Source organism: Argopecten irradians, chromosome 16 (genome assembly GCF_041381155.1).
Source record: "Argopecten irradians isolate NY chromosome 16, Ai_NY, whole genome shotgun sequence".
Taxonomy (NCBI): domain Eukaryota; kingdom Metazoa; phylum Mollusca; class Bivalvia; order Pectinida; family Pectinidae; genus Argopecten; species Argopecten irradians.
The window spans coordinates 24,061,720-24,083,045 of NC_091149.1; the positions used below are offsets into that span (position 1 = coordinate 24,061,720).

The following is a 21,326-nucleotide window of genomic DNA, read 5'->3' on the forward strand; positions in this document are numbered from 1 at the left end:
CATCATCTGATCATTAAATTGGCTACTACTGTAAACCAACTTTCTTTAGCAGCTGATAAATTTCATGATTACCATTTCAAAACAAATTAGCAAAGATTGATAATTGCGGATTAACAATTGAATGATAATTTCTATCAATATAGATATTCGGGAAGATAAAAATTTTGCGAATTACTTATATCGCGCAATTTGCAAAAGTAAATCGAAAGCGAATAAAGATTGGTTAACAGTAATTAGAAGATGTTCAAGGCTTAATTTAACCAATAACCTTGAATACTGTTTATAAAAGATCATTTCTTTTTCACAAACATAATTGTCAAGCTTACGTATGGGTATGTACACACACAGGTCAAGTACTTTAGGTAAAGAATTTTTGTGACACTGATCAAATTTATACATGTATTTATTTAACTTTTAAGATTATTTATGGATCCAATCTACTGTTCCTGAAAGTGTCCCAAAGGTACAGATAAATGCCTGAACCTTACTGTAGAGAGGTTTGACCAATTCATTTTGTAAGAAGTTCGCTTTGCTTAATGCCGGCTTTTTATTAGCGATGTTTCAAGTGTTCATAAAAAGGAAGAAATGTAAATACAGCCATATTATTACAACAGTTGAAAGATTAACTTTTCCCAGTTCAAATAAAGAAAGAGGCAATGATTTCAGTAATATATCATTTTCACAGTCATAGGAGTAGATTGAAATCTTTGTAGAAGTGCAGCCAAATGATGGAATCGGGAGTCCTGACAATGCCTTGTTTTTGTTCACTTGTGCAAAACTGTTAGTTATCGTTTGAGCAATGAGTTGGCTTGTACCTTTGTTGTGTACAGAAAAGGGATCTTTCTTTACTTCCACTGATAACCAGCAATATTCTTCATCTTCATCATTTTCACTGCTGACACCAGGAGGAGTACTTTCACTAATCTCACAGTCTTCAGGGTCATTTTTCACGACGGACATCGGTATTCTTTCCTGGATATACATGTCAACGTAGCCATGCCAGGTAATATCACATCCTACAAAAGTAGAAGTGTTCAATTTACGTACTAATTATTACTACTTTGAAAGGTCAGTTAGAATTTCATCCCTAGAGATAGAATTGGTGACCAGTTTTGACACATTGAACCCCTTTGACCTTTAAAGTTATTCAAGGTCATTCATTTGAATGAACCGTGTAGCCCTTATTCCAGTATGATACAGGTCAAATATCAGAAGTGTAGGATTTGCTGGGTTTTTCCTATTATATTGGACCCAATCCCTTAGGCCCATGGCGGCAATTCAAAATTGGTTCCTCTTTACCAATGGATACTCCTCACTAAATATGAGACATCATCTGATTCTGTATTCATTTCTGGGGTGGGGGCTATTGGCTAGCTGATCTCCTCCCCCCCTCCTCTGTTGTATTTATTTATTAGGGGAAAACTCTTGCCTAGATGATTCTTTCCCTCCCTCTGTATTTACTTCTAAGGGTAAAAGTATTGCCTAGTTGATTCTTTCCCTCCTTCTGTATTTATTTATAGGAGAAAACTATTGCCTAGCTGATTCTTTCTCCCTCTGTTGTATTTATTCATAGGGGAAAACTATTGCCTAGCTGATACCTTCCCCTCTGTATTTATTTCTAGGGGAAAACAAGCCAATAGTCTAGTTTTTCCCTTGAAGGGGGAGGGGGGGGGGGTTAGCTAGCCAATAGTCCCCCAAGAAATAAATACGGGGGTGGGGGGATAATCAGCAAATTAAAAAGACTATAAACAAGAGGCACAGAAGGCCTGATTTGCTCACCAAATTTTATTACCATGGCAAACTTTTTTTCATATGAACCCACATCAATGCCATATGACTATTGGATAAACAAGAGGCCTTGAGGGCCTGTATTGCTCAACTGGATATTGCAAGGATTATCTCAAAATATTTAATATAAAACAAAAAGAAAAATTTCAATGAATTTGTTTTATTAGTCCTCAAAATATGCCATTCATCAATCTGGGTTATTGGGCAAAATAAATTTCAGACCTTTTTAGCAATTGATAGCAATTTCAAGAACTTTACTATATTTCCTTAATCAGGATCCAAAGCTTCTGCCCCAGGATGATGTTTCTGGTAAAATTTGGGGAAAACTTCTTTGAAGAACTTTATGACTAGTAGTGTTTTAAAACAATTATCTCTATTTCCCCTATATAGGGCCCTGCCCCTCCTGTCGCAAGGGGGGTCGAAGCCAAGATTTATACAAGATCTGTTCCCTTTCCTTTAGGATGCTTCTGGCCTAATTAGATTTAAATCAATTCAATTCACAACTCTATGACTATCAGCGATTTGAAGAAAATGTTGACGGACGAACATACAGACGGCGGATGCCAGACTCCAGTTGAGCTAATGAATTCAGAGATAGGAAAGAATTAGCAACCAATAGTTTCCCGCCTAGAAATAAATACAGTTGGAGGCAAAAATTAGCGAATAAACCCTCCCTCTAAATACCAAGAGGCCCAATGGGCCTGTATTGCTTACCTGATATTATGAAGATACTAAGTTGATTACCACCTTTCTTAATGATCAAAGAAGGCTTAAAGATTCTCCACCACCGACAGACCATAACTGATATTCATCATTTGACCAATAATTAGTGTTTAATCGTGTATATATATATGTCTAATTAACACAAAAAAATAAAAATAATTTATTTCGCCTTTGGTGCATGTGCAATCATTACTTCATTCCATATAGGATATAGTGCCACAGAATTTTTTCGGGATGCAATTAATCATTTTTCATAGTTTTAACTTGAAGTAAAATTAGAAACTTAAACTTTTTAATGGCGGTAATGATGTAAAGTAAGTAACTTTTGTACCTGAAGAAAAATACTAAATCATCTTTTCTTGTTTTTGATAGCGAAAAATACCATTTGTCAGTGGTGGAGCATGTTTAAGTTTTATTTATATACATTTTAGCCTAATTGACCCCTGTGACCTTGAACAAACTTGTTAGCTCTCTACCAAACCACATGCTACATACAAAACCAAATATCAAGTCCCTGGGACTCTTGGTTATTGAGAAGTTGTTTCAAGATTTCAGCCTCTGTGACTTTGAATGTAGGTCAAGGTCATTTAATTGCACTAACTTGGTAGTCCTTCACCTCTGCATTCTACACTTCAAATATTATGTATCTGGGCCAATCGGTTATCGAGAAGTTGTTTAAAGTTTATTGGCTTTTTGACCCCTGTGACCTTGAATGTATAGGTCAGAGTCATTCACTTGAAACTTAATCTCAGAATGCTACAGGCCAAAACTCAAATCCCTAGGCCTCTTGGTAATGTATTCGACCCAATAGGCGCCCAGGGCGTTTAAAAAATTGAAAAAATGAAAAGGTGCTAATAAGACAAATTATTGAAATTCTAATCAGTTTTGTTGTAGTTTTGGTCTTTATTTATGCGTGGGCAATTGAAATTGAGGCCTCAAAAAGGGGGAGGGGCGCTTATTGGGTCAAATACAGTAATTGAGAAGTTCTTCAAAAGGAAAATATTGATGCAGGACAGATGACTGACATTGCACCACAGCATCAGCTTATTTGCCCTTCGGCAGGTAAGCTAATTTTCTTTCTCACCTACTCATAAAAATGTATCCTACATAATTCAGTGATTAGTACATGTTTTACCTAATCCAGTGTTTCCTTGCTTGATAAGTCTTCCGCATCCACAGCTGCAGACCTTGGCATCTGGAACATGGTTGTCAATCATATAGTTTCCATTGCTGAGCGGGCCAAATAAATGGGCAGCAAGAACCCTAACAACAGCAGATTCATCTGGCTTCCCTTCCAGGACTTTCTTCAAACTTTCTTGATGGACATCAATGTCTGTAATGAGAAACAAAGATATATCCAAAAGATCCTAGATGGATCTGAGCAACCACTGAACAGTCTTTATTGGTTTAATTATGAAAAACTGATTTTTTTCTCTACCTTTATCATTCCAAAACGATGGGAACCTAAAAATGAAAGATCTAAGAGGAATTTTATGTGAATTAGGAATAACATGTAGTACTCTCAACTTCAACTGTCCGCCATTTGTTTTCTGGATCAGATTCAAAATCTGAAATGGCCACAACTAGAGCCAAGGGAATGTTTCAATATTAATATTCAGACATGCATTTGTCTCACGTATTCTACCCTACTACCCTTAGAGGTGGCTTCTTGTTGTATTTGTGTATTATACGGGGATATGGTTCGGGTGTAGGTTATTTGTTTACAAATATCAACAAATGACCACTTCCTGCTAAATAATACCATGATATACCACAAAAAAAGGTATAAACCCTGCCTCTTAACTTGTAATTTACAACGTATTATTGCAAATAAGATTCATACAGTATATATTATAAATTGGGATATTTCGGAGTCGGGAAATTTTGGCGTTTTTGTGTATCAAAATATGGTGGTTAAGTTTTAGTGCGTTTAAATTTGTTATTTCCTTATGCTGTCTTAATTTTTTAGCATTACTTGATTTGATTGTCAAAAGATTATTTAAAAAAAAAAAATTACTTTGTTTATATATAGATCCCACAACGATGAAACACGTCTTGATTAGTTCTAAAGCCATAAATAAATACAAACACAACCCTCTAAAATTATTTATCTTCAATAGAAGTGGTTAATAGTCACACATCAAACTATATATACTTGTTTGCACAAAAGAAAGACTCGCACAGGTAACTTTTTTTTTCGGTTGACAGAACATACCTTAAATGACGTATATTTATGTAACGTGATAAGAGTAATTACCCGAGAGTACATGAACACATACCTAATTAATGGCATGTATAGATGTATTTATAGCTAGTTTATATACAAACAAATAATTACATAGTCAAATTTTAATGTTGTTCAATTTTGGCGCTTTCTTGCGAAACACCAAATAAGCCAAAGATATGACCACTTCCATAAATAATCCCAAAAATATCACCCTTCAGCTTACATTTGGTTTTCAACTGTTTATAAGGGAACAGCCCTTATGACCAAAGAGCAACAGAGTGCGAAGCACTTCAATGGTAACACTTATACAGGAAAATATAAGGAAAAAAAAACCTATCTTCAAAATCCAATCCTATACATACTGTCAGCTTCAGTTTGTGGTGCTATTTTTTTTTTTTATATATGTATACATATGGGGAAGGTGGGGGCTAAACCATGTAGCCCGCCCCGAGCCCGAGCTTTAAAACCGAGCCCGAGCTTTGGTTATTTTCGTTTTTCTCCTCCAAAATAGCACGTATTAAAACAATGTTTGGCACAAAGAATCTTTGAGGTATTTGTTATCTATACATATAATTCATATTTCATAAAATTAATGTGAATTTTCATAAAATCGACCTTTATGACTTTTCAGGGGGCTAAACCATGTAGCCCGCAATGGAGTGTGACATTTTACGATTTTTCCAAATTATTTTAAATCTATGCTTTTTTGAGAAGAATTGTTTTAATCCAAACAACAAGTAATTATAGCTGGTCTGATAAGTATAAATTTCAACATCAATATCAAATTATTTCATAACAAATTCTGCCTTTTTTGTAACCTCGTTGACCTGTCTCGCCGATCTCACTGTTTACCCGAGCCGTGCCCGAGCTAAGGGCAGACAACTCTCTGACCCGATTTTTTTAAATTTCTGTACATGTAAAATGCACACGTTATTATTACAATATTGTATAATGTAATTATATGTTATATTAATATTTGGATTTTAATTAAATGACATTAAGTACAAAACCTGACTAAATTCAATTGAAAATTAATTAGATTATTAACTTTGTCCGTGTATGAAATAAACATCAGTTATTTATGATATTGCTTATTTGTAATTTCAACAAGAGGCCCAGAGGGCCTGTATCGCTCACCTGGTTTGTAATGCCAAGTAATGTTCTCAATACAGGTTCATTGTTTCTTTTCTGAAGGAATTTTAATATTAACTCCTCTAAATTTACCCTCCCCTATTGGGCCCCCACCTGTTCCCCCCCCCCCCCCAGGGGGGTCAGAGCCAAAATTTATACAAGTTCTGTTCCCCTTCCCCCAAGGATGTTTATTGGCCCGCCCCTTTGGTCACAAAATCCAAGCAAAATGTTTGTGGCCTTTAGGACAAGAAGTGATTTTAGGATTTACCTCTATTTCCCCTATTGGGGCCCCCCCGTCCTGCAGAGTCCAAAATTTATACAAGTTCTGTTCCCCTTCCCCCAAGGATGTTTGTGGCCAAATTTGGTTACAATCCATGCAGAACTCTATGACAAGTAGCGATTTAAAGGATTTACCTCTATTTCCCCTATTGGGGCCCCGCCCCTCCTGCCCCAGGGGACCAGAGCCAAAATTTATACAAGTTCTGTTCCCCTTCCCCCCAAGGATGTTTGTGGCTAATTTTGGTTACAATCCATGCAGAACTCTAGGACAAGTAGCGATTTAAAGGATTTACCTCTATTACCCCTATTGGGCCCCGCCCCTCCTGCCCCGGGGGACCAGAGCCAAAATTTATACAAGTTCTGTTTCCCCTCCCCAAGGATGTTTGTGGTCAAAATTTGGTTACAATCCATGCAGAACTCTAGGACAAGTAGCGATTTATAGGATTTACCTCTATTTCCCCTATTGGGCCCCGCCCCTCCTGCCCGGGGGGGGACAGAGCCAAAATTTATACAAGTTCTGTTCCCCCTCCCCCAAGGATGTTTGTGGCCAAATTTGGTTTTAATCCATGCAGAACTCTATGACTAGTAGCGATTTAAAGGAAATGTTGACGGACGGACGGACGGACGGACGGAAGGACGGACGGACGACGGACGCCGCGCCATGACATAAGCTCACCGGCCCTTCGGGCCAGGTGAGCTAATAAAATGTTGCTTATTTATTTGGAGGATGTTTTTACAATTATTGAGGTTTGATAGTGAAAGCGATTTTTAAAAACTATGTTAGATAAGGTCTCTGAGAAGTGGAGTGAACCATTTGTAGATTATTTCAATTCTAATATCAAGGGAGATGTCATAAATCGACCTTTATCACTTTTCAGAGGGCTAAACCATGTAGCCAGCAATGGAGCTTGACATTTTACGATTTTTTCAAATTATTTTAAATCTATGCTTTTTTGAGAAGAATGTTTTAATCCAAACAACAAGTAAACATAGCTGGTCTGATAAGTATAAATTTCAACATCAATGTCTCATCAATTTCATTACGAATTCTGCCTTTTTGTAACCTCGTTGACCTATCTCGCCGATCTCACTGTTTACCCCGAGCCGAGCCCTGAGCTAAGGGTAGACAACTCTCCGTTCCCGAGCTTTTTCTAGTACATGTAGAACATTTAGCCATTCTTCAAGTAAGAATGTTTCCGGGCTCTGCGACGGTGACGCAGTTCTACAAAGAGTCAATATATTAAAGTTAAAGTGTTTTCTATTCAACTTCATCTATGGAAATTTAATAAAAAGCCAAATAAATAGATGCCGTCTCATACAATCTATGTCGAGTTTTAACTCTTCATAACCTTTAAAACCATTGAAACGAAACTCTACTTAGCGATTGCAAAACCCTCACAGTTTCATACACGGACAAAGTTAATTATCTAATTAATTTTCATTTGAATTTAGTCAAATTTTGTACTTAATGTCATTTAATTAAAATTCAAATGTTAATATAACATATAAACTGATATTACATTAATTACATTAAATTATATTGTAATAATAACGTGTGCATTTTACATATACAGTCATTAAAAAAGCTCGGGCCGGAGAGTTGTCTGCCCTTAGCTCGGGCTCGGCTCGAGTAAACAGAGATCGGCGAGACAGGTACTTGTCAACGCAGTTACAAAAAAGGCAGAATTTGTTATGAAATAATTGGATATATATGTTTTAAATCTATACCATTATGACCAGCTAAGTTTACTTGGTGTTTGGGTTACGACAATTCTTGTCAAAAAGGCATAATATTTTAATAATTTGGAAAAATCGTAAAAATGTCACGCTCCATTGCGGGCTACATGGTTTAGCCCCTTGAAAAGTGATAAAGGTCGATTTATGAAATTCAAATTAATTTCAGGAAACATAACTTTCATAGAAAGATAAAACATAACACAAAGAAATGTTGCATCAAAAATCGTTTTAATATGTGCAGTCGTTGTGTAGAAAAACAAAAATAACCAAAGCTCGGGCTCGGGTTTTAAAGCTCGGGCTCGGGGCAGGCTACATGGTTTAGCCCCCACCTATGGGGAAAGGAATCATGGGTAATCACCATGGATATGATGCTTTGAAGTAAGCTCATTATTTAATCATGTGGTTCAAACGCTAATATGATCTAGCTGACAAACATAATCTGGAAAAAGCTTAGTGCTATCGCTCTTAATTTGCAAGCGTTCAAGTGATTTAGACCACCCTCCAATATACATAATGTAATCAGCTGACCAAAAACAGAATATCCGTTACGGAAATAAAATTTCCTCCTTCTCTAATGGGGGATTTCTTATGAAATGGGTGTTTTTAACGACAAGGATATAGAGAGTGAATAAAAAAATAACACAAAACTTCAGCTCCGTTATTTCCATAAAATCATATAAATAACACTTTTTAACATTGCATAATTAATGGTTACTGAAACATCTGGCTGCACCCTTTCCTTCAGTCATATTATTTTGAAATATATGTTTTCTTTGCAAATTTCTAATGATTGCGTTTTGCATTATATATTTTGGTGGCTATACGTAGAATCGCGTATTTTTTAAAGTACAATATAGTATTTGACACCTAAGAATAGTGAATAGTGAATATTTTAACCTGATATGCTAGTAGTTAGGACCATCTCATAGGGATCGAAACAGCAAAGGAGAGCGAACTCACTCCATAAGGACCGGGGCGATCAGTATAACGTACATCCTGTGGCAAACACGTTCGAAATCCGAGTGAAATGTTGAGCATGGATTTTCCATTCCCTGAGCTTTTGAGTACCAAATCATCCTTCGAGTACTGTACGTTATCGCAGCTAGTAGGCAAATATTGCGAGACACTTTAACTTAGACAACTCACCAGTAATATATTTTTCCCAAGAGTGTGAATGCATCATCCATATCTTTATCGTGATATGCTTTCATCTTTTCCTCAACACCACTCGATGATTTCTGCTTCATCAGGTCTTTGAGCTTCTGAATGTCCCAGACATCGTCAAATTTAAGGTCGTCGGTAAAAAAATTTGGCAGCTGATGTTCAAAACGGAATGTGCAGAGTTTTTCTTGAGTAAGAATAGATGCAGATGTGAATGGTTCTGTAAACGCATTGCAGGCAATAATCTGTACAAGTATTGCATTCCGTGGTGTGGGCTCTTTCTTTCACCAGAGATTCCAACGTTTCCATGGTAAATTCAGATGGTTAACAGACTCAACATGTTCTGCGCCTGCATGTGTCACTGACAAAATGAAAGTAGATGATCATGACGTCATCAAATGTTGTGTAGCTGAAGTGACGGACGCGACTTCCGAAGGGGTACTCAAAAACATCCAAATACAACCCAAAACACTTAAAAACTACCCCAAAAATGTTAAATGTTACATTCACACGCATAAACATTGGCACAAAGAATCTTTGAGGTATTTGTGTATCTATACATATAATTCATATTTCATGAAATTATTGTGAATTTCATTAAATCGACCTTTATCACTTTTCAGGGGGCTAAACCATGTAGCCCGCAATGGAGCGTGACATTTTACGCATTTTTCCGAAATTATTTTAAATCTAAGGTGAGGGTACCCAAATTGTGACAATTTTCATGTTAGTTTTTCGTTTAAATGCGATCTAGCCTCAATGGCTAATTGCCTGTATCTTTTACCTTTCCAACAAGAAGATATATCGTAGTGTTTTTATTTTATGTCCGATCTAGCCGATTGATCGCTCACGTGCTCCTATTTCGAACGCGCCGTGACGTCATCACATCATGGCTTCAGTTTTGCAGCAGGTGCGAGTACCCAGATTGTGACACGATCGATTGTGGCTAATTAAGACGTAATATCAACATGTTTGAGTAAGGTAGAAAGTGAGTATGTAAAATACAAGTATAACTTTTGCTATTGTGCAAAAATTTTGACATGTTTTCTTGCCTTTTAAACATTGTACCAATCATAAAAAAAGATGCACAACAAGTACGGTGATAAATTAACAACACTCAATAAGGCGATATGCCGATAGATAAGCAAGGTGCGGAATTAGTGCACTTCTACACTTCCAACGCGAACAGAGCGAATATATTCTGTCACTGCTAAGAGAAAAATAACTACTGATGATCATATTTTCATCTTACGATTTCTAATAAATATTTGTTGAAAAAAATCAAACAAGAATGCAAAGGTAATTACTCCATCAATGTTAGCATTAGACAAAGTATGAAAATGTGGATATATATATGATGGATGGAAGAGGTACCGTTTTTCTTAGATTTTTACAAAACACATTCAATAGTGTGTAAATTTTTAATTGATAAACATGCATGGTATATTTAAGGTAAAATATACTTTTAATATTTTTGTCAATTAATTACAGTATAACCCCCTCAAAATCTAACTTGCATTCCTCAAATATTATACCAATCCATTCGTAGAACTGATTTTGTATAGGTCTCAACCGTGCCCCTATATAATGTATGTAACAAAACCCCAGATATGGAGTCTCGACCGTACCCCTATATACATTTTCTTTGTACAAATGCAATCTGAATAACAAAACCCCAGATACAAAAATGTAGCTTAATTGAACTGCTATTCGTTGAAATATCCCTCATTTATCAAATATATACCCTTCCTGTCAGATACATAGTAAAGAAACCATATATTGTGTCGAACAGGTTCTTGGCCCTTGTTATTTTTTTTTTACCTGTTTCACACATGACTGCATGCATCAAGTGAGGGTATAGATAAATAAGTGGTCAATCTTTGTTTTATACTGTGTACCATCCTTGATACCCAAGGGGTTCCGATCACTTACAATCTCTACACCCATGGACTATCTCATAGTAAAAACTGGAAATAACAGAATAGAATAGGCAATTCAGTCCTTTTGATGCAACATCAAAAGAGCCGTATAACGGTACACACTGTGGTCAACAGTGTGGCTTTGATGTTACAATTTTACTATGAGATAGTCCAGGGGGATGTACAGATCGTAAGTGATCAGATCCCTTGTCCGTATCGATGATGACCCCAGTGTACAAGTGTTGTTTCAAGCCTTTGGGTATTATATTTGTAACTGATTAACGGTATTTATAACAACAACACCTATCTATTAGCTTCATGCTAGGCAACAGTAGTGTTAATTTTAATAATTTTATTGGTATATCCATTACTTCAGAAAATGCATTTAAATAAGTGTTTCTAACGTACGGATGCTGAAGTTGGAAATTTGTTTTTGTCATGATCACCTGGTTATTAGTACTCTTGATTGTTTTCCTTAAACAGATGCGCCAATGGTGGGCACCAATAAATCTGCTTACCTCTTTGGTATTAACCCTTGGTTTACCAAAGGATGAACCCATCCACAAAACAGACTACAAGAATGACAGAGAGGATCTGGTGTGACATAGGCTGATTGTTAAATCAGAGACAGCATTCTTCAGTTGGAAGATGATCTAGAGTAGGATGTGGATCGTATGAAGGGGAGCTGATAGTTGTAGTCGTTGAGCCAAGTATGTGGAATTTCTAGTCACGTACCTATAAGAGACGAACCAGTGTTTTTGGGTTGTCATTATCCAGTCTGACTTCGGTTTTTCGTGTTTTTGTAATTGTAACATATACAAGGTTGAAGGCTAATGTGTATCGTATGAAGGGGAAGCGGTACGTGTCATTTATACACCAAGTTAAATAGTGTTGGTATTAGCAATATATCGCATACTTATGTGGAGAGCCCGCCTCCTCTAAATAATGGCGCCCCCCAATTACTTTTGGGCTTGAATTATAATCGGGCGTGGGTATTGGTACTGTGATTTTGCGGAATTTTGCGGTTTTGTGGGACTGCGAGACGCGGGTGTTAGAAATACATTTCACATCAATCTGAATGCTTAACAGTATTCCGATGCGTTTTAGTAAGCACAAAACTATTGCATTGGCAGTAGAAGTTCTGCTGTTGCCAAGTTGTTTATTCCACATTGAAATGGGTAGAACCCACTGATGTCATAATTAAACGTGTCACCTGGATGCCCCCACACAGGGGGAGTGAGGTGATAACTATTTTAGCGATGACTATGATAGTATAATATTACTTACTGTTTATCTTTAAAGGCTCCTAAATAACATGAATGAGTTTTATTTTTTCTAACATTTTATTGTGTGTTCTTTCGGTAATTCCCATCTGCCACAGAAAAGAAAGTAGCTATCGAAAGCACCGTGTCCATTTTGTGTACGCATGGTAATAACCATGCTTTTAAGCATGAAATGCCAAAATTTACAGACATATTTTAACCAATGTTTGATATTTCTGTTGTCTTATAGTTTTTCAAATATTTGTTGCATACAAATAAGGAGATTAGGAGGTATGGACGGAAAAAGAAAAAATCTAGACTTCGATGCTAGGCCGTCTTATGTGTTGGTCATGTGCCTTCTCATGCGGTTGAATAAAATACGGTAACGTTTGGTACAGTGGCATGCTATATTAGCATACAGGGGGTTAATATCAAAAAAGAAACATGTATGCCATTGTGTTTGTATCAATCGGTATATGGTTGTTGTGTGTATAAGACAAATGCTGTTTACTTGAACAAAAATTTATGCCTGAAATTTATGCATCCTATGATAATTTTTAATTCCGTACGCTGATGTGAAATATAACTCTGCCATCTGTTATATTTCTTGATTGTATAATTTTAACAAACCCATTACATGTATTAATTAATTATAACATGAGAGTTCATTGCTGTAAATTAGCCTTATTCTTCACTATTTTTTTATCGTATTTTGACAGCACTGAAGAAATCTGAGAAACGTATGCCCATCCCTGTACATGTCACTTGGGAATGACCATCATGGGATGTAAAACATGACCATCTACAGAAATACAGATAACCGGGTATTTGCTGTTGTATGGTGTGAAGTAACTGCAACTTTGGAATGTGCCTGCCTCCTGCCTGCTACATAGACTTTGTCTTAGGACATGAGTGTTCCTTTCAAAAGCCTGTCTCATCAACATTTTTATAATATGTATTCAGGCTTAGTCTAAAAAGATCTCGAAATGGATTCATTAACTTTTCTATTTGTTGACATTCGGTAGATATTCACCAATACATAACTTAAAATGAGATAAAGTACAAAGGACACTATTTACACAAGTGAATGTGGTTTTACAAATAAATAATGCTTTGTTAATTAATGAATCATCATTCTGGCTTGAAATCCTTGACAATATTTTCAAGATCTTCTTGTTTCTAGAATTTTGCGGTCGACTGACATGCGTTTCTGTTTTAAACTGTTTTAATAAAATGTGTTTCTTAATAAATGTTTGTGTACATGTTTTATGCAGTGTAATCTGTGATTTTATTTCTCAAGGTACTTTTGGCTGTTATCAAGTTTAAGAAAACCTAAACAAATTGTTAAATAGCATTGACTGTTCATGGTGTAAAACAAATAAACCCTAACTGCATGAAATCTGAAAGTACAGTATTGTACTAGTACATGTAATTTTGATATAATGAATTGAATCAAATTCATTTCAGCAAAGAAGACTTTATTAACACAACTAAGAGAGTGGCCAACTGTCCTAAGATATTATGACTTACAGCCACTTTAGTTTTACGCTCTCTGCCAGTTTGGACACATATTCCTGCATTTAGAAAACACTTCAGTTTTCCTAAAACACTGTTTAATTACCTGTAAACGTTTTGAAACAGCTTTTTAAATGCAATGTACAAATTTTATCGGGTAACTTTAAAATGCTGAGCTTTAGAAATACAAGTCCCTGTTCTTAAAAATAACCAAACATAAATTGTTAAATATTCAAAAAAAAAAAAAAAAATACAACTGTAAATGCCAGTCCCTGTGCTTTAGAAATAAAAGTGCTTTAGAATTAACAACATCCGTTGTTAAATAATATAAAAAAAGCAACAACTTAATAAATAACTAATTTAAAAACAAAAAGTAAACCCACATGTCATGTTTTGTACATTTTCTTAAAATATAATATATAAATTTTAACCATAACAGAAGCCACCATTCCAATTAATTTTATGATATACAGTAACAAACAGATAATAATCAACATATATGTAATTTATTGTCAACATCAGGAATCATATGGGTGTTTGATACGGTTCAATAATTATATTGGCAGATATACAGGAATAAAATTCCACATTTTTGTAGTAATATTTTTTTGTATCTATCTAAAAATATGTAATTGTTAAACTATAAGGATTCGTGGACTTATAAGATGTTCTTATTGTTTCTTATCTCCATAACATACTGAACCCCATAATAAATTTCGGGAAATAAATTAAACAACAATAAGGCACCTGTTTTCTTAATACTAATGCACCCAACGGTCGGGGAGTGTACAATTTTTCCGCATGCGCCACTGGGGGTTTCTTTCCATTGCCAACTTATGAATGATGGCGGACAACACACGACTACTGATTTCCTGACTTTACTCACAGAACATTTACCTGATCTCAGGTTATTGTACGACATGCCGTCATATTATGAGTAGTTATTACATTATTTCAGAGGTCTAGAATTTCTATCTTGATTCACCATGGCTAACCGTTATGTAATTGATTTTAATGTGTAAAACTTGGCTTCGTTTTGTATAATAGGAGTAGAAGTGCATGTAAGCAAACCAATATCGCAAAGGACCTCGCCCATTTTCCAGACAGCCTATCGCGATGCAGCACTAGTGATCAACTAGGTTTCAATGAAAAAATAACGCCAACAACACCGTTTATGGTGTCTTAGACATTTATTTTATTTGAATGCACTCTTTTGGCGTGTTAGAATCATTTTAGTGAAAACTGTCACAATCTGGGTACTGTCACAATTTGGGTACCCTCACCTTATGCTTTTTTTGTGAAGAAGTGCTTTAATCCAAACAACAAGTAATCATAGCTGGTCAAAAAGGTATAAATTTCAACATCAATATCAAATGATTTCATAACGAATTCTGCTTTTTTGTAACCTCGTTGACCTGTCTCGCCGATCTCACTGTTTACCCGAGCCGAGCCCGAGCTAAGGGCAGACAACTCTCCGACCCGAGATTTTTTAATGACTGTACGTGTAGAATGCACACGTTATTATTACAATATTGTATAATGTTATTAATGTAATAGCAGTTTATATGTTATATTAATATTTGAATTTTAATTAAATGACATTAAGTACAAAACTTGACTAAATTCATATGAAAAATAATTAGATAATTAACTTTGTCCGTGTATGAAATAAACATCAGTTATTCATGATATTGTTTATTTGTAATTTCAATATAATGTTGCGTATTTATTTGGAAGATATTCTACAATTATTGAGGTTTGATATATAGTGAAAGCATTTTTTTTAAATTATGTTAGATGCATTAAATGATGTAAGGTCTCTGAGAAGTGGAGTGAACCATTTGTAGATTATTTCAATTCTAATATCAATGGAGATGTCATAAATAGACCTTTGTAACTTCTCAGGGGGCTAAAACATGTAGCCCGCAATGGAGCGTGACATTTTACGATTTTCTCAAATTATTTTAAATTTATGCTTTTTTGAGAAGAATTGTTTTAATCCAAACAGCAAGTAAACATAGCTTGTCTGATAAGTATAAATTTCAACATTAATATCAAATTATTTCATAACGAATTCTGCTTTTTGTAACCTCGTTGACCTGTCTCGCCGATCTCACTGTTTACCCGAGCCGAGCCCGAGCTAATTATAAGGGTAGACAACTCTCCGTTCCCGAGCTTTTTCTAGTACATGTAGAACATTTAGCCATTCTTCAAGTAAGAATGTTTCCGAGCTCTGCGACGGTGACGCAGTTCTACAAAGAGTCAATATATTAAAGTGTTTTTTATTCAACTTCATCTTTGGAAATTTAATTAAAAAATCCATAGATGCGGTCTCATACAATCTATGTCGAATTTTAACTCTTCATAACCTTTAAAACCATTGAAACGAAACTCTAGTAAATTAGCGATTGCAAAAACCCCACAGTTGACCCCGTTTTTCTGTTGCTGTACATTAGGTAAAATTGCCTGTAACATTGCCAGAGCATAACCCGTATCCTGCCTGCATACCATTGATATTAGAAAATTGCTTCTTTAAAATGTCCTGAACATAACACATTGTATTTCCACAAGGTTTCTCATCCATTGAAATATTATTTTTTTCCTTAAAACTAATTGTACTTTTACCATTATTCATCTGAAAATCAGCAATTTAACACTTTTATGTATAGCCTTCAGCTGGTATGTACCTACTCCTATTAATACCCTTTTGATATCATTGCTATAGTAATTTGGAAGATAATAAAATGACAAAACTGACTATTTAACGGTATCTCTTTCCAAGTATTTAAAGATTTTATCAAACTATTCGTACCTTCAACTATATTATTTTTTATACCCATGTACTTTCCTATACCTAATTCAGTTAGTTAGTACCCACCAACCTGTATATTTCACTATATTTCCCTTGATATTAGAATTGAAATAATCTACAAATGGTTCACTCCACTTCTCAGAGACCTTATCTAACATAGTTTTAAAAAATCGCTTTCACTACCAAACCTCAATAATTGTAGAATATCTTCCAAATAAATACGCAACATTATATTGAAATTACAAATAAACAATATCATGAATAACTGATGTTTATTTCATACATGGACAAAGTTAATTATCTAATTATTTTTCATTTGAATTTAGTCAAGTTTTGTACTTAATGTCATTTAATTAAAATTCAAATATTAATTAGTCATTAAAAAAGCTCGGGTCGGAGAGTTGTCTGCCCTTAGCTCGGGCTCGGCTCGGGTAAACAGTGAGATCGGCGAGACAGGTCAACGAGGTTACAAAAAAGCAGAATTCGTTATGAAATCATTTGATATTGATGTTGAAATTTATACCTTTATGACCAGCTATGTTTACTTGGTGTTTGGGTTACGGCAATTATTGTCAAAAAGGCATAATATTTTAATAATTTGGAAAAATCGTAAAATGTCACGCTCCATTGCGGGCTACATGGTTTAGCCCCTTGAAAAGTGATAAAGGTCGATTTATGAAATTCAAATTAATTTGATTAAATATAACTTACATAGAAAGATAAAACATAACACAAAGAAATGTTGTGTCAAAAATCGTTATAATATGTGCTGTCGTTGTGTAGAAAAACGAAAATAACCAAAGCTCGGGCTCGGGTTTTAAAGCTCGGGCTCGGGGCGGGCTACATGGTTTAGCCCCCACCCATAACATTACTTTAAAATGTGTATTTTGTAAATATTTAGCGATAATTTCGGATTTCATATTAAATCTATTCATATAATTCAAAGGGGAACAACTCTAACGACGATTCACCCTATAATGTCAGTAACCACTGAGATTTAGATGGAAAGTCAAAAAAATTAAATCTGGTCAAAAACGTGCTAAAACCTTAATATTACTTCATGAAACACATTTAAGTTGAAATTAGCAATTTTGATATGATATTTTGGTTTCCATGGCAACGACAATATTTCCCTAGTAACCATATTCACAAATTGTTGCAAAGTAAAAGTCATATAAATGGGAAAATATGCAAACAAAAGTTTTCAAATTTCTTTCTTAAATTTGTAATAAGAAAATATTTAGTTGAGGCGCAATTAAACATGTGAATCATTGTTTTATATTATATCTGTTGGTTGCTATGGCAACTAAAATGACAATATTTTCACAATGGATATTTTGGCAAAATACGTTTTTCTAGAGTGAATATCTTGGAAACGCAACCACACTTAGTATTAAACATCATATCAAAGTATGACATATGTCTGTGCTATAAACTCATCAAATAAAAATCGGTAGTCAGGCATTCATTTTTTTTTTTTTTTTTTTTCAAACGAAACATGCTGTTATTTCATTACTTTTTCAGGAATATTATGTGAATCTAGTATCATTAAAGATTTGTTTAACACGATCTAACCATGTAAACGGTATTTGTCCATTGCGACTTAAACTCGCCATTAGACAATATATAATATTACTTAATTTATTTTCATTAAAAAAAAAGGTTGTTCTAAAAATTTAACATTCTTAGCTGTACCTTTATTTCTAACGGATATCTTCCCGATTCACCATAAATCGTATACCCAGGCGTGCTAGCCCTAACATTTAAATTTCTTTTACAAAATTTAATATTGGTTTGATCTAAAATCTTTAAATCTTCATAACCCCAGATTTCTGACCCATATAACAGAATCAGTTCAATTAATGAGTCAAATATCTTAAGTTGTAGATCTACTGGTATTGCCTGATTTCGGATTTTTTTAAAATTGAAAATATAAATTTTGTGCCTGTTCTATGAGCTTCTGTCTAGCCGCCACAAAATTTCTGTTAAATTTAAAAGTAATTCCGAGATATGTAAAGCAATATACAAAAGTCTACAGTTTACCAAATGTGAATGAAGTGATTGCCGATATATTTCGGAGTAATCAGAACCATCAACTGAATTCCATTAAGATGAGGTATACGGCAATTGTTCACACGTTGTTGGAGTGTTGACAGGAAAACACATTTCACAGATAATTGGACGATGATTAGATACATCAAGATATTTATAGTTGGTAATAATACGAATTGCTAACTAACATCTTATTTTTGCAGATGACAGTATTTACCAGTGTCAGTGTACACTTTTTAATGCTTTTAAAAATTTACTTTTTGTTCTCATGGACCTAAAAAGAGGTATTATTTGTATACTCTATAAAGGTCATAATAAGCCAAAGTCTTATCCTAACATTTATCGAGCAATTTAGTTATTGCCTGTTATTTCAAAAGTATATGAAAAGCTTATTCTAACAGACTAGTGTGTGAAAACGTATTTCACATTAATCCTTTACAAAATGGGTTTCAGAAAAATGTCAGCTTTATGATGTCATATCGTGTACATGAATCTGTTATTTACTGTAGTGAAAACAATAATAAAAGCAACAATAAATTGTTTTCTTGTTTTTTGGATGCTGCCAAAGCCTTCGGTTGCGTTTGGGATAAGTGTCTGTTTGTCCAACTTATATCCCTTGGTTTTAATCGTGATTTTATTAACGTCATTGTCTCATTATTATAAGGATATGTACAGTGAAGTTCTTTATCAAGGTGTTATTTCAAAATGGTTTCCTATACGTCAGGGAACACGACAAGGGAGTATTCTCTCTCCTTGGCTTTTATTCTGTGTACATTAATGATTTGTTAAATGAATTTGTTCTTCTAAGTCTTCATTTTTCATTCCAGACGTTAACGTCACTTGTCCTACTCAAGCAGACGGAGAGTTCTTCATTCAGTATCTAAACGTGATCTTGACAATTTAATGTATACTTGTATATATAGTTTGTAATTGGAGATTTGAATATAATGCTTCATAATCAAAATCTATTGTTATTTTTTTCAAGAACAAGAGGCCCAGAGGGCCTGTATCGCTCACCTGGTTTTGTAATGCCAAGTAATGTTCTGAATACAGGTTCATTGTTTCTTTTCTGAAGGAATTTTAATATTAACCTCTAAATCCCCTATTGGGCCCCCACCCTTCCCGCCCCCAGGGGGTCAGAGCCAAAATTTATACAAGTTCTGTTCTCCTTCTTCCAAGGATGTTTATGGCCAAATTTGGTCACAATCCAAACAAAACTCTAGGACAAGAAGTGATTTATAGGATTTACCTCTATTTCCCCTATTGGGCCCCACCCATCCTGCCCTCGGGGGAGACAGAGTCAAAATTTATACAAGTTCTGTTCCCCTTCCCCCAAGGATGTTTGTGGCCAGATTTGGTTACAATCCATGCAGAACTCTATGACTAGTAGCGATTTACCTCTATTTCTCCTATTGGGCCCCACCCCTCCTGCCCCCGGGGGGTCAGAGCCAAAATTTATACAAGTTCTGTTCCCCTTCCCCAAAGGATGTTTGTGGCCAAATTTGGTTACATTCCATTCAGAACTCTATGACAAGTAGTGATTTAAAGGATTTACCTCTATTCCCCTATTGGGCCCCGCCCCTCCTGCCCCTGGGGGATCAGAGCCAAAATTTATACAAGTTCTGTTCCCCTTCCCCCAAGGGTGTTTGTGGCCAAATTTGGTTACAATTCATGTAGAGCTCTAGGACAAGTAGAGATTTAAAGGATTTACCTCTATTTCCCCTATTGGGCCCCGCCCCTCCTGCCCCCCGGGGGGTCAGAGCCAAAATTTATACAAGGTCTGTTCCCCCTCCCCCAAGGATGTTTGTGGCCAAATTTGGTTACATTCCATTCAGAACTCTATGACAAGTAGCGATTTAAAGGATTTACCTCTATTACCCCTATTGGGCCCCGCCCTCCTGCCCCCGGGGGACCAGAGCCAAAATTTATACAAGTTCTGTTCCCCTTCCCCCAAGGATGTTTGTGGCCAAATTTGGTTACATTCCATTCAGAACTCTATGACTAGTAGCGATTTAAAGGATTTACCTCTATTTCCCCTATTGGCGCCGCCCCCTCCTGCCCCCTGGGGACCAGAGTCAAAATTTACACAAGTTCTGTTCCCCTTCCCCCAAGGATGTTTGTGGCAGAATTTGGTTACAATTCATGTAGAACTCTATTACAAGTAGCGATTTAAAGGATTTACCTCTATTTCCCCTATTGGGCCCCGCCCCTCCTGCCCCCGGGGGACCAGAGCCAAAATTTATACAAGTTCTGTTCCTCTTCCCCAAAGGATGTTTGTGGCCAAATTTGGTTACATTCCATTCAGAGCTCTATGACAAGAAGCGATTTAAAGGATTTACCTCTATTACCCCTATTGGGCCCCGCCCCTCCTGCCCCTGGGAGACCAGAGTCAAAATTTATACAAGTTCTGTTCCCCTTCCCCCAAGGATGTTTGTGGCCAAATTTGGTTACATTCCATTAAGAACTCTATGACTAGTAGCGATTTAAAGGATTTTACCTCTATTTCCCCTATTGGGCCCCGCCCCTCCTGCCCCTTGGGACCAGAGTCAAAATTTATACAAGTTCTGTTCCCCTTCCCCCAAGGATGTTTGTGGCCAAATTTGGTTACAATCCATGCAGAACTCTATGACAAGTAGCGATTTAAAGGATTTACCTCTATTTCCCCTATTGGGCCCCGCCCCTCCTGCCCCGGGGGACCAGAGCCAAAATTTATACAAGTT

At 35.7% G+C, this 21,326-nt stretch overlaps 1 protein-coding gene across 1 annotated transcript; it reads right to left on the bottom strand.

The window, feature by feature from the left end:
• Positions 1 to 394: 394 nt before the first annotated feature.
• Positions 395 to 9,439, bottom strand: LOC138310489 (uncharacterized). The gene is made up of 3 exons (XM_069251724.1): positions 9,032 to 9,439; positions 3,647 to 3,844; positions 395 to 1,016 (listed from the first exon to the last, which is right to left on the bottom strand). The coding sequence occupies exons 1-3, from the start codon at positions 9,066 to 9,068 to the stop codon at positions 562 to 564; spliced, it is 690 nt and encodes a 229-aa protein (XP_069107825.1). The 5' UTR covers positions 9,069 to 9,439; the 3' UTR covers positions 395 to 561.
• Positions 9,440 to 21,326: the final 11,887 nt, after the last annotated feature.

What these genes read in the sequence shown, in the direction of transcription:
- LOC138310489 (XM_069251724.1), bottom strand. Translation starts at nt 9,068, where the DNA reads ATGATGCATTCACACTCTTGGGAAAAATATATTACTG. An exon ending in TTGGGAAAAATATATTACTG is followed by an intron (nt 3,845 to 9,031) that starts GTGAGTTGTCTA and finishes TTCTCATTACAG; the next exon opens with ACATTGATGTCCATCAAGAA. An exon ending in GCAAGGAAACACTGGATTAG is followed by an intron (nt 1,017 to 3,646) that starts GTAAAACATGTA and finishes CTACTTTTGTAG; the next exon opens with GATGTGATATTACCTGGCAT.